The following is a 12,693-nucleotide window of genomic DNA, read 5'->3' on the forward strand; positions in this document are numbered from 1 at the left end:
CAGACAGCAAAGGCCTGGTGGGAGGGGAGGGGAGGGAGGGAAGAGGAGGGAGAGGCCGAAGGGCTTTGGCTCCCCTTGGCGGAAATTGCCGAAGCTCATCGGAGGAGGGGCAGAAAGGGAAAGGGTGTGGCTGCAGCCCAGCCACACATATAAAGGGACCGTCGGGATGAAGCTGGAGAGAGGCCAAACTATTCCAAATATACTATACTCACGAAATGAACGCTATGGTAAACGACACAGCTCAATTCCAATGCAATGTCACACGAAATAATTAAATCAAAATTAAAATAAATCAAAATCTATGAAAATTCAATATAACAATGCAATCGGAAACATTGAAATGGAATCGTGAAATATTTAGTATAGCATGTGTTGCTTTTACGTCCAACAGATGGTGCTGGTTTTCAAAAAAATCATGTTTATCTGTCACAGGTGTGATATCTATATAATATAGGTATATAAAAAGACGCATGTATTCGAATGCAACGTTGTGTCAAAATTTCAAAGCAATTGGTGAAGAAGTTTTGGAGATTTAAGATTGTGAACAAACAAACATTTACATTTTTATTTATATAGATTCTGTGTTTTCAGTGGGGGGGCTGCACCAAGGGAGGCTCATCCAATTTCATTCTACACATGTTGTGCATTGACAATAAAGGTTTGATTTTACTGATTTAATTCTGTAAATTCTGGTTCCTGTAGTCTGCAATGGATGCCTGAGAACACCTACATACTTTTAGCTATACAATTTGGGATGAACACCCTTTGAACGGTGTGGGGGTAGGAATGGATTTCCAAAGGAAAAATTGCAAACTAAAGGAACCAGGAGCACTATTTGGGTGACCCTGAGGACACAGATAAAGTGCTCCAAGTGGTTCAATGCCCCCCTAAAAGGATGCAAATGACCAGCTGTCTGCAAGGACTATAAATCCTTCCATTCCTCACTATCCTGTCAGAACTGAAGAAGCTTCTTGGATAAGAAGCAAAACAACTCCAAAGAAAAAACAAGAAACTCCAGTTGCCTTCTGAAAAAGCACCTTTGGGACTTAACATGTCAGGTAGCTCACAATGCAATACATAAACCGAAAATATAACAAAATCATATTACAGAAAAGCGGAGCCCCCTGAAAATTTTAACCAAGTTGCACCACACATACAGCATGATCTGCTAATAACCTGACCCAGTGCTTGGAGGAAATATAATGTCCTCATGACTAAGCAGGGGTTGGAGCCATCTGGATCTCAGGCAAGGTGTGGTTCCAAAGGGCAGCATCAGAGGGCCCACTTCCACAATGCCACTAGATGGCAGTGTTTCAGAGAAGAGACCCAAAGCATACACAGTTTGTCACATCTGGTGGAATAAGCAGATACCGGTAGAAGGCAGTTTGGTAAATAACCTGGCCCTCTGCCAGTAAGGTCTTCATAGGAGACTACCAGCACCTTGAATTGCACCTGACAACACAGCTTGTGAAGCAGAGGTCTTATCTGATATACCAGATTCTGTCCCAAATTATCTGTAGCTTCCAAATCAGAGGTGGTATTCTGCCAGTTTGCCCCGGTTCGGGCGAACTAGTAATGGCAGCGGCAGGAGGCTCTGCCCACCAACCGAGACATCATCACAGACACTCTGCACATGAGCAAAACAAGCGTGCATGCATGCTCCCAATTCTAAACCGGTAGCGAAGGTAAGAGAAAGTCATCACTGTTCCAAATGTTCTTGAAGGGCAGCTCCATAAACAGAGTATGGCAATAGTTTAATCAGGAGGTGACTTGGGCCTGAGGTTCCCCAAGAAGGGCTTTCCAATGATTTTGATTTGATTTGATTTGTCTTGTATGCCGCCCACTCCCGAAGGACTACGGGCGGCTCACAATAGACAAGGGAAAGGGGGAAAACTAGACAAAGACAACACTTTAAAAACAAAACCACAACATTCACAATTTCCGTGGGGCTGAATATTTCACAGCCCCCCCGGCCAGCTGGAGCAGCCAGGACTTGGTGGCTTTGCGGGAGGCCGGGAAGGTAGTAAGGGTCCGGATCTCGACAGGGAGATCATTCCAGAGGGCTGGAGCTGCAACAGAGAAGGCTCTCCCCCGGGGGGGGGGGCAGCCGACATTGGCTGGCAGATGGAATCCGGAGGAGATCTAACCTGTGAGATCTAATCGGTCTGAGGGAGGTAATCGGCAGGAGGCAGGAAGAAGCAGGAAGAAGCATTGATTCCAGCACTGATACAAGCATTTTATAGCTTGCACGATGAGAAAATAAATGTTAACTACTTGTTACTCACGAAACCACCTACCAACAGATCAGGGATGCTTCTGAAACTGTTGTGTCTAGGCTCTAGATGGCTGCCACCCCAAAACTAGTACCAGGAACTAGCAAAGAGATTTGAAAGATTAAAACAGTTTATTAGTAATTTTTTTACACTTCTTCTAGGGTGTTTATCAATAAACCCCACCTACAGATATACAGCCTTCCTCTATTGCTGAATATCAGAATTACTCTAATATTTCAGAATATTCGAATGCCATGCCTTAAATTTACTGTATAGTTCAAACAAAGCTACAAATTGGCTTTGCAGCTGGAAATTCTGAGCCTTGGAAAAGAAAACACTATGTTTTAATAATGTTACGGTACACATAGTCCTTGGCTTATGACCACAATTGAGCCCAAAATTTCCGTTGCTAAGCAAGGCAGTTGTTACCTGAATTTTGCCCCATTTTATGACCTTTCTTGCCACAGTTGTTAAGTGAAACTGGCTTCCCCATTGACTTTGCTTGTCAGAAGATCACAAAAGATGATTGCATGACTCCGGGACACTGCAACTGTGGTAAATATGAGCCAGTTGCCCAGTGTCCAAATTTTGATCAAGTGACCAGAGGGATGCTACAATGGCCATAATGGTTCAAAACAATCATAAGTCACTTTTTTTCAGTGCCCGTTTTAACTTTGAATAGCAATAACCACTTATATACCACTTCACACTGCTTTACAGCCCCCTCTAAGCAGTTTACAGAGTTAGTGCATTGCCCCCAACAATCTGGGTCGTCAATTTACCCACCTCAGAAGGATGGAAGGCTGAGTCAACCTTGAGCCTGGTGAGATCCAAACTGTCAAACTGCTGGCAGAATTAGCCTGCAGTACTGCATTCTAACCACTCCACATGGGCCCACGGCTCATGATCACTAAAGGAATGGTTGTAAGTCGAGGACTATCTGTCCTCCAGACGTTGTGGAAGTTTTTAAGAAGAGATTGGACAGCCATTTGTCCCCAAATGGTATAAAGCCTCCTGCTTGAGCGGGGAGAGGGGGGGTTGGACTAGAAGACCTCCAAGGTCTCTTCCGACTCCGTTATTTCTGCATTCAGTCCTGCCTTCATTCCCATCCATCCTGACCCCAATTTAAAAAAAAGCCGGGAGAGGCCTCGCGTCAGGGCTGCAAAGAGTTAATCGCTGCTGGACGCCGATTGGCCGGGCTGGGCGGAGATTTACCATTCAGAGCCCGGGCAGCAAGAAAGTTCAGGAGTTTGGGAAGAGAGTCCCAGCCAGAGAGCTGAAGAGTCATCCAGGAAAGGAGGGGAAGGGGGAGGGGGGCAGGTTGAGGAGAAACAAACACAGCCAAAAAAAAAAAAAAAAACCAACAACCAAACCCCCAAACCCCAAAGCGGTCCAGGCGGCAGAGAAGGAGACAGTGGCTGCTTCCAGGGCCTGGGAGATCTGCCCGTTTCAGGCCGTCCCGCAACTTTGGATTCCCTGGAGAGCGACCGGCCAGATTCGCCCGGGACAGAAACTGCCAGACGATGTGAAGAAACAGCCAGTCGCCGATCCTTTCTTGCCTTACTTTCCTCCGGGTGGCTAACTGGCTGGCTTGGACTCGGTGGCCGTAGACAGTAATACTTAGGATCGCGCCCGATCCAGCCGCCCAAGCTCCTGCCGTGCCAGCGGTGGCCTTTGTTAAGGACTCCCGCCGGGCTTCCCCCCCCCCCACAAAGCTTTTTAGTCCCCTCGTCTGCGGCGGCGATCGTCGTCATGGCCCTGGGGAGAGGGTTCCCGCGGTATGCCGCCGCCGCCGCCTGCCTTTGGATCCTCTCCTTTTGCCCCGGCGTTACAGGTGAGTGCAAACCAAAAGGGACTTGGGGAATATATTTTATGTCGCGCCGGGGACGATCGGGGGGTGACAAGGTGTCATAGTTGTGTGAATCTTGCGTGGGGAGGAGTTGTGTCAGACGGCCGCCCAATTCACAGTAAAGGATAACTTTATTTTTGTGAATCTTTAAGCTGCTTTTCGCGGCAGGCAGGACTTGGGGAAGCGGGGAAGAGAAGGAGTTAATGGAAAACAATAAACGTAGCACGTGTAGAACTCCCTGTAAACATACCAGTGTTTCGATTGCAGCAGCAGCAGCAACAGCTCAGAGGTCTGTAAATAGATGGGCGGTTATTCAACATCCCTCCCCCCCCCCATGTATGGTCTGGGTTCCTTCAACTGCACTTGCAGGAGGATGGGACCGGCTGCCAAGACATTTTGGAAGGTGCCGGTTGCTTTGGCTGCAGTGAAGAAGTGGCTAAATGGATTGATTAAAGTTTGCCAGGTCTTTCGGATGATGCCACGTGAAATAAAAGCTGAAGAAACAGAACCTGAATTGGTAGTGGTGCCTGAAGAATGGACACCCCAAGCTTTTAACAGAACAGAATGACAAGAGTTGGAAAGGGACCTTGGAAGTCTTCTACTCAAACCCCCTACTCAGGCAGGAAGCCCTAGATACCTTCTCAGACAAATGGTGGTCCAGTTTCTTTTTAAAAACTTTCACTGTTGGAGCACTCACACAACCTGGAATCCAGCCTTCCACTGATTAATTGTCCTAACTGTCAGGAATTTTCTCCTTGATTAGTTTCCATCAATTGCTTCTTGTCCTGCCTTCAGATGCTTTGGACCTTACTTCTGCAGTATGAGAGAAGGCTCTCTAGTGTTTTGTTTTTCCCCCCCAACTGAGCCAAGCAGAAGTGGGTGTTGTAGGAGTGTATGGACTTGGTTTGCTGATACAGTGTTTTTAAAGTGTTTATAAGGTGGTTAGTGATTTTGAAATAGCTGTAGCTCAGCTTTCCCAGTGTGGCGCCTTGAGAATGCAGCTTTCAAGATGTTCAACATTGTGCCAAGTTGGGCAAGATTTCCATAGATGTATAGGCTGGTGATAATATGCAGGCAGTCCAAAGTTAAGAAGGCTTCTCCTTCATATTCTGTTTATATGTTCTAGAAAGAGGGCAGAGAAGAGCAACCGAGATGTTTAGAGGACAGGAGGCTAAAACATACAGTGAGTGGTTGCAGGAACTGGGCATGGCTAGTCTAGTAAGAGAAGCACCAGGGGGGAGATGATAGCAGTGTTCCAATATTTGAGGGGCTGCTACAGAGAGGAGAGAGTCGTTATTTTCCAAGACACCTGAAGGCCAGACAAGGAATAAATGATGGAAACTTTCTGACAGTGAGAACAATCCAATGGAACAGCTCACCTTTGGAAGTTGTGGGAGCTTCATCGCTGGAGGCTTTCAAGAACAGATTGGACTGCCATTTTTCAGAAATGGTGTAGGGTCTCCTGCTTGGGTGCGGGGTTGGATTAGATGACTTTCAAGGTCCCTTCCAACTCTGTTAATCTGTTAATATCAAGTCCCCAAACATGCTTATTAGCTCTTTTGTATCTTTGAAATAGGCTTGTTACTAGCTTATTCTTTGCTTCCCTCTCTTTACCTTTAAGATGCTTCCACGGAAAGTTAGAAACAAGGTGGTCTTTAAATGCTAGTTCCATTCCTTCCGCAGACGTAGATTACTCAGCAGAGAAAATAACACTAGCAAGTATGGTTGCCCTGTATCACTTCCAGCAGTAGTATTGAATAGCTGGAGATGTAAGAGAGACTGTAATGCAGGGATGTGCAGTCACTGGAGGCAGGGGAGGCGGGGCCTCACCAGTCTCATGAGGAAAAGAAAAGAAATTTTAAAATAATTAAAAAGGCCAAGGTAGTTGCTGCCAGACTCCAAGTCATAGTGACTCTGAGTCTGCTTAGTGCTAACTGTAGGGGGAGGCGAGAGAACTATGGGCCTCCTTTGCATGAGGAATTTTTCGCCTTTTAAGAGTTAAGCAAAGGTTAAAAAGCGAAAAATTCCTTATGCAAATGAGGCCCATAGTTCTCTCGTCTCCTCCTGCAGAGGGCACTTTGTTTAGAGGCTTTATTAAAACGTTTAAGCAGAGTCATCCACGTGGTGACTCTAGCAGAACTATCCTAGGTTGCCTGGCCCTGGCTAGACCAAATCTTGCATTTTTGATGCAGCTGGAAGGTATGTGGGTCAGAGGGAGGGGACAGGGGGGAGGAATTCAAAATTATTTGTAATGTAAGTAATTGTAATTTGTTTTTATTATGTGTGTGTGTGTGTGTGTGTGTGTGTGTTTTACCCACCTCTGCTGGTGCGCGGGCTGGCACATTTATTTTTATTTTCCATTTTTCATTTTTTGGCACGCCATAGAGCGAAACATGTCCTGGTTTGTGGCTGGGAGGCACGCTGGTACTTAAAGTGCATGCTGCCACCCCACTGTATGGCCGGGGCAGCGGCATGCACTTTAAAGTGCATGCTTTCTGGGCCGGCCATTCAGCGAGACATGCTTGATGTGCTCCATCTCGGTGGGCGGAGAGGGCGAGGGAGGACTGGAGGCAACGGGTGGGCGCCGAAGTGAGGCTGCTCAGGCGTTGAGCCAGCCTGGGGGACGAGGGGTGGTCACAGGCTCCAGAAGCTGAGGGGCCTCAGAAAATCTACTTAGCACGGGTACGGGGACAGCAGCAGGAGCTTATGCAGCACAGCAGGTCTCCTAGGACCTCCTAGGTGCCAGCTGCGCTGCTCATTACCATCAGTCGCCCCGTGTTCAGCAAAGTAAGCATGGGGAAGTCCTTTGTAGGTGGCTAAGACTGGCTGCCCGCAAAGGACCTCCCCAGACTTGTATTGATGAGTGCAGGGCGACTGACGGTAGTTTGCGCCGGCTGCGCCCACTCAAACTAGCCTCAAACTAGCCTCAGTCAAACTAGCCTCAGTGTTCAGCAAAGCAAGCCCGGGGAGGTCCTTTGTGGGCGGCCAGTCTCAGCCGCTTGCGCCCGGCACTGTGGCTGAAGTGAAGCCCCAAAGCCCCCACTGCCACCGGAATATCTGCTGCCACCTCCTCCTCCTCCAACAGCACTGCCGGATTTGCCGCCCGACGCTGCGGCTGAGGTGAAGCCGGCAAAGGTCCCACCGGCGCCCCCACCCGTGGCAGCGGCATCTCCCCCTTCACTCGGAGCACCTGAGCTGGACTCCGCATTACCCCTGCCCCCTCCTCCTCCACCGTGCTTTTGAGGAGCCATGAGTCCGCGGGAGGGAGCGGGAGCAGGAAAAAAGGCCGCAGCGCTGGGCAGCATATGTGGTGGTGCTGTTGGAGGAGGAGGAGGAGGCAGCAGCAGTTATTCTGGTGGCGGCGGGGGCTTGTCGGTATCTTCAGCGGCAGCCCTCCCCCCCGGTGAATAAAGCGAAGCGGAGCAGATCCATGCAGATGACATCATCGCAACATGACTGGAGGAGGAATTCTGGGAGTTGAAGTCCACAAATCTTAAAGCTGTGCCGGGGTTTCAGCGGGGCTTTCGCGCTTGCCTCACCGGCCATGAAGCTCACCGCGCGTCACTGCTGTAATGATACCTTCCCCAGTATATTTGAGGCAACAGATCTTTTTCATCTCTCAATTTGAAAAATAAGCTTCAATTACATAATTAGTTTTTAAAAAAAAACAATTTGTGGATTGTGGGATGTTTTAAAATGTCAATTTGCACCCCTGTTGAAGTTATACCCAGCTTTCACTTCTGACAAAAACACTTTTTACTCGCTAGGTTCCCATTGGGTCCAAGCCATGGGACAAACACATCTACCTGTTTAACAAATACAACATGGATCTAAGTTAACAGCTAACTAAACAGTAGAAAGTATTATATTCCATATAACTGTGATGGCGATTCTATGGCACACGTGTCACAGGTGGCACGCAGAGCCATTTATTAAGGCACGCAAGGCATTGCCTTATCAGCTCCAGCGCCAGCTGACTTCAGCCATCATTTTCTACCATTTTTCGGCCTCCAGAGGCTTCCCTGAAGCCTCCAGAGGGAGAAAAACAACCCAGCGCGCAAACTGGAAGTTCAGGAACAGACTTCCGGTTTGCCTGTTGGGCCATTTTTCTCCCTCCTGAGGCTTCAGCAAGGGAGAAAATTGGGAGGTCACTCGCATAGAATTATGGGTGTGGGCATGCCCATGCACGACCCCCCTACGCTCCCCCCACTTTTGGCACGTGATGGCAAAAAGGTTTGCCTTCACTGCCCTATAATATATCTTAGAGCAATCTATACATCGTTTTCACATGGAGTGCATTGTAACTTAGAAGTGATTGCTTGTGACTGTATATGGCAGTTGATCACAAGGATGTCTGTGTGTGTGTGTGTGTGTGTGTGTGTGTGTGTGTGTGTTGCATTGTGCTGATAAATAAATAAAGGGAGACTAGTATAGATCTATTTCAAGCTATTTAGCTCTCATCAGCTAGCCATACGCTTACTGGGATTCAAACCTGGGCTGTTTCTACATGTTAGGCAGTTGTATTAGCCTCTAAGCCACACACTCTCCTTCCTTATCAGCTGAGCCAAGGAAATAATGTTATGTCAAAGCACCTGGTATGCTCAAATATGGAAGGGAGCATACTTTATTGCTGTTCCGATGCATGCTTCAAAAGGGATGCAATTTTCAGGAGAAAATGGTTAGAAAGAAGCAAAGCTAGCAGCGAAGGGGAGGTGTGTTCTTGTCCTGTTTGCGAATGTTGTTTTTAATTGCCTTCCTTCCACCTTTCTTAAAATACGGGCACAACTCGCATTGTAACAGATGATGTACCACTACAATCTGTCACTCTACAGATTTCAATATGTGGAGAAATGCAAACTGGAAGTCTACAACATTATTATTATTTTTATACCATCTTATGAAGATCTACATGGATCTATACACCTGTTTTTGCAACATTTGAAAGTGGTTTGCTTCTCTTCTAGGGCTGAGAGAGATAGTGACTGGCTCAAAATCACCCTGCTGGTTTCAATATTTTTAAGGTTTTGAGATCTACAAACTTAATTTTATGAGGAAGTGTCTGAAGAAAATATATAGTGATTGGGAGAAAGACGCAGGAATGAAGTCGCCTTCTCAAGATGAAAGGTGTGGTGATAAAAGTAAAGATTCCCCTCGCACTTATGTGCTAGTCGTTTCTGACTAGGGGCGTGTGTGCTCATCTCCCTTTCAAAGCCGAAGAACCAGCACTGTCCAAAGACATCTCCATGATCATGTAGCCGGCATGACTAAACATCAAAGGCGCACGGAACGCTGTTACCTTCCCACCAAAGCTAGTTCCTATTTTTCTACTTGCATTTTCACATGCTTTCGAACTGCTAGGTTGGCAGAAGCTGGGACAAGTAACAGGAGCTCACTCTGTTACGCAGTGCTAGGGATTTGAACTGCCGACCTTTCTGATCGACAAGCTCAGCGTCTTAGCCACTGAGTTCACCTTTGACTCAGTGGCTTTGGTGTGGTTATATCTAGTGCTAAATTTGTGTTTGCCACGTTTCACTCAGGATTGGGCTTGAATATTTTATTGAAGAATAGAAGTAGGAATAAATATAGTTGACAGAGAAGGGCTGCTTGGTAGGAAAACACATTGCATATTGCACTGGAATAATTCTTCAACTATTCTGTGAAGAGGTTTTGCAACAGGAAATAGGCTATCATGCTTTCCTTGGTTAAGTTCCTTGAATGATCTAGCTGGCTTCCATTTATAGAAGCAGTAAATCTTCCCATAGACGGTCATATCTTTGCACTCCTTTAAAAGGATCAGATCTCTCCCTACACATAGCATTTTTAGCATTAAGAAAACTCCTCTTGAAGCAACTTCTCTTTAAAACTTGAGGTAGCACAGAGTTGGTCTTTAAACACGGCTTTTTTTGCCAAGACTTCAGGCCTCCAGGAAAACTACATAGATACAAGGCTGCTTTCTTGCTGATACGTTGCTTGATCCTAACCTGGATCATGACATACTTTTCCACTATAAATATTGCTTCTTCAAGAGATCATATTTTTAAAGTTCTCAGAATCTCTGTTTGATACATGCCAGATGGCAGCTCTTTTTACTTCTACCCAGAACTATATTTATCAATTATCAATGTCCTAAAGCAGGAGCCCCCAACCTGTGGGATGTGGCCCACTCACTAATAAGCTGTGAGGGGTTTGCAACTGGACCACAGAAATGTCTGACAAGTATGTGTGCATGCATGCGCATCCTTGCTTGTGCAAGCAACTGGTGAATGTATGCATGCTCATTTAAGTTCTGTTCCTCTCCCCCCCCCAGTCCACAAACTTGGAAATGTTGGGGACTTCTGTCCTGATATGCTGCTGATGGTTCGGTTGTTTATTATTTGACACAATACAAGTTAGTTAAAAAGTTACATGGTGGCGCAATGGTTAGAGTACAGTACTGCAGCCTATTTCTGCTGACTGCCAGCCACCTGCATTTTGGCAGTTCGATTCTCACTGGCTCATGGTTGACTCAGCCTTCCATCCTTCCGAGGTGGGTAAAATGAGGACCCAAATTGCTGGGGGAAATATGCTGACTCTATAAACTGCTTAGAGAGGGCTGTAAAAGCACTGTAAAGTGGTATATTAGGTGCTATTGCTATTGCTACAAAGATCACATTTATCCTTGCTGACTCTGGCATCATTTAATGTCTTCTCAACTATGTGGGCATCTCCTTGGTGTTAGAAAATCCTTTACGGACAGATCATATCAAAACTGTAACTTAGCGACAGAACATCCGCTTTGCCTCAGAAGTTCTTGTGTTCAAGCCCCACCACTTCACAGTAAAAGTGAAGACAATTCCTGCCTGCAGTTATGCAAAACTGTCATAGATCGGTCTACGTAATATTGAGCTAAGATCTAACTCATGGGTATTGTGGATTCTCATTTCTGTTTTACAAGGGATATGCAAAATGTTTCCATTTGAACTCTTTGGAGTTCAAAACATTTTGAAGCCTCCCATTTTCAGTGTGAAATTCTTCCAGAAGATACAAAATAACTCAAACTCAAAACCAGGAAGTTTTGCACATGTTTGTGTTCAAAATGCCTTTGCATTCAGGTATTCAGCAGGTTCTGACCAATTCTGGAGAACTGGTAGCGGAAATTTTGAATAGTTCGGAGAACCGGTAAATATGACCTCTGACTGGCCCCGCCCCCATCTATTCTCTGCCTCCCAAGTCCCAGCTGATAGGGAGGGAATGGGGATTTTGCAGTAACCTTCCCCTGCCATGCCCACCAAGCCACGCCTACCAAGCCACGCCTACAGAATCAGTAGTAAAAAATGTTTGAATCCCACCCCTGCTTTGCACCCTTTTATGTTACTATTAAATTAAAACTCTCTTCCCACCTCATTTGTGTATATGCACAAATCTGATCTAGAGCCTGATCTATATTTCAGAAAAGCAGCTCAGAGATTCCCTGTCCATAGTTATCCAAAGACAGAATATACTAATTCTCACACATTGTGGTACCTATTTTTTTAAGGCCCATAATTGGAAGTTGATGGCTGAGGTGGTAAGTCTTAATATTCTTTTTCCTGCTTTACAAGGGGATTTGATTTGGTTATTTTTCTAGTAGGAAAAAAAATCCTTCGGTACTTTAGTTGATAACAGCTGCTGGTGTAATTCAGCATTCCTGCACTTTTAAGCTTCATACATCTTTTCTTGAAGCACCATGAAATTGAAAAATGTCCAACTCTGGAATGTAGCATGGTATGAAGCATGTAGCTTGGTTTGGAGTTGTTTTCTAACTTTATGTGGAAGCAGAACTGGTCTGAGGCTAGAAGAATAAGATTGGAAAGGCATATCATGTCCTTTAATTCCTTGTCTTAGTTACAAAGGAAAAAGCGATTCCTTGTGGTTATGATGAAGTTCTTGAACATGTGTGGGCAAATGCTCATTCAAGGCTCAAATAGAATTCCGGCTGAGTTAAGCCTGCCAGCCCCATTCTAGGCTTGTTTGTGAAAAAAATAAATTCAAGGGACAACCAGGAAAATGCTCCTCTCACATCTATGGTAAATAATAATGCAGTGGGATTCTGTGAACTGGTAAATGAATCTAGCATAGACTGCTGCAATTGAGATGTTTACTACTGCATTAAAAAATACTGGAGAAGCTGCGATGAAAGGATAAGAATGTCCTTATCATAGAAACTTGTGTTAACTTTGCAAAATGCACTCCCTAAATATTCTTATTGTGATGATCGTGCACTTTTAAAAGCAGAAATAGATCTGAATGCTCTTAGCTGTTTTGTTGATTTCCTTCTTATAATTACAATTTAAGAAGCAGTGTTAACAAACTATCTTCTAAATTAAGCAGCCTGTGACGAAGAATTGAAAAACTGCAGAACCCAGTGAAAACCTTCCAGACATTGTTATAACAAGCACTGAATCCAAGACATCTGGAAGTAAAATACAAGCAAAACTTGGGCAGTTAATTTATTTCTGAGTGATGAAATCAAGTCAGGGTATAAACTGACATGCTATTGTAAACTTAATATTTCAATTATTTCAATATTCCCCAGAATGCTATTAACTGAAT

The 12,693-nt window shown here is 45.4% G+C and overlaps 1 protein-coding gene across 1 annotated transcript in view; it reads left to right on the forward strand.

Moving 5' to 3' along the window:
- The first annotated feature begins 3,438 nt into the window (after positions 1 to 3,438).
- Positions 3,439 to 12,693, forward strand: part of ITGB5 (integrin subunit beta 5) — a 90,980-nt gene continuing 81,725 nt past the window's right edge. Inside the window, exon 1 of the mRNA XM_087711717.1 lies at positions 3,439 to 4,107. Within this exon, the coding sequence (XP_087567843.1) occupies positions 4,026 to 4,107 (82 nt within the window). The 5' untranslated portion in view covers positions 3,439 to 4,025. The remainder of the gene's footprint in view (positions 4,108 to 12,693) is intronic.

Source organism: Thamnophis sirtalis, unplaced genomic scaffold, assembly GCF_051295495.1.
Source record: "Thamnophis sirtalis isolate CommonGarterSnake01/CBP01778 unplaced genomic scaffold, rThaSir2_p1.2 scaffold_1, whole genome shotgun sequence".
Taxonomy (NCBI): domain Eukaryota; kingdom Metazoa; phylum Chordata; class Lepidosauria; order Squamata; family Natricidae; genus Thamnophis; species Thamnophis sirtalis.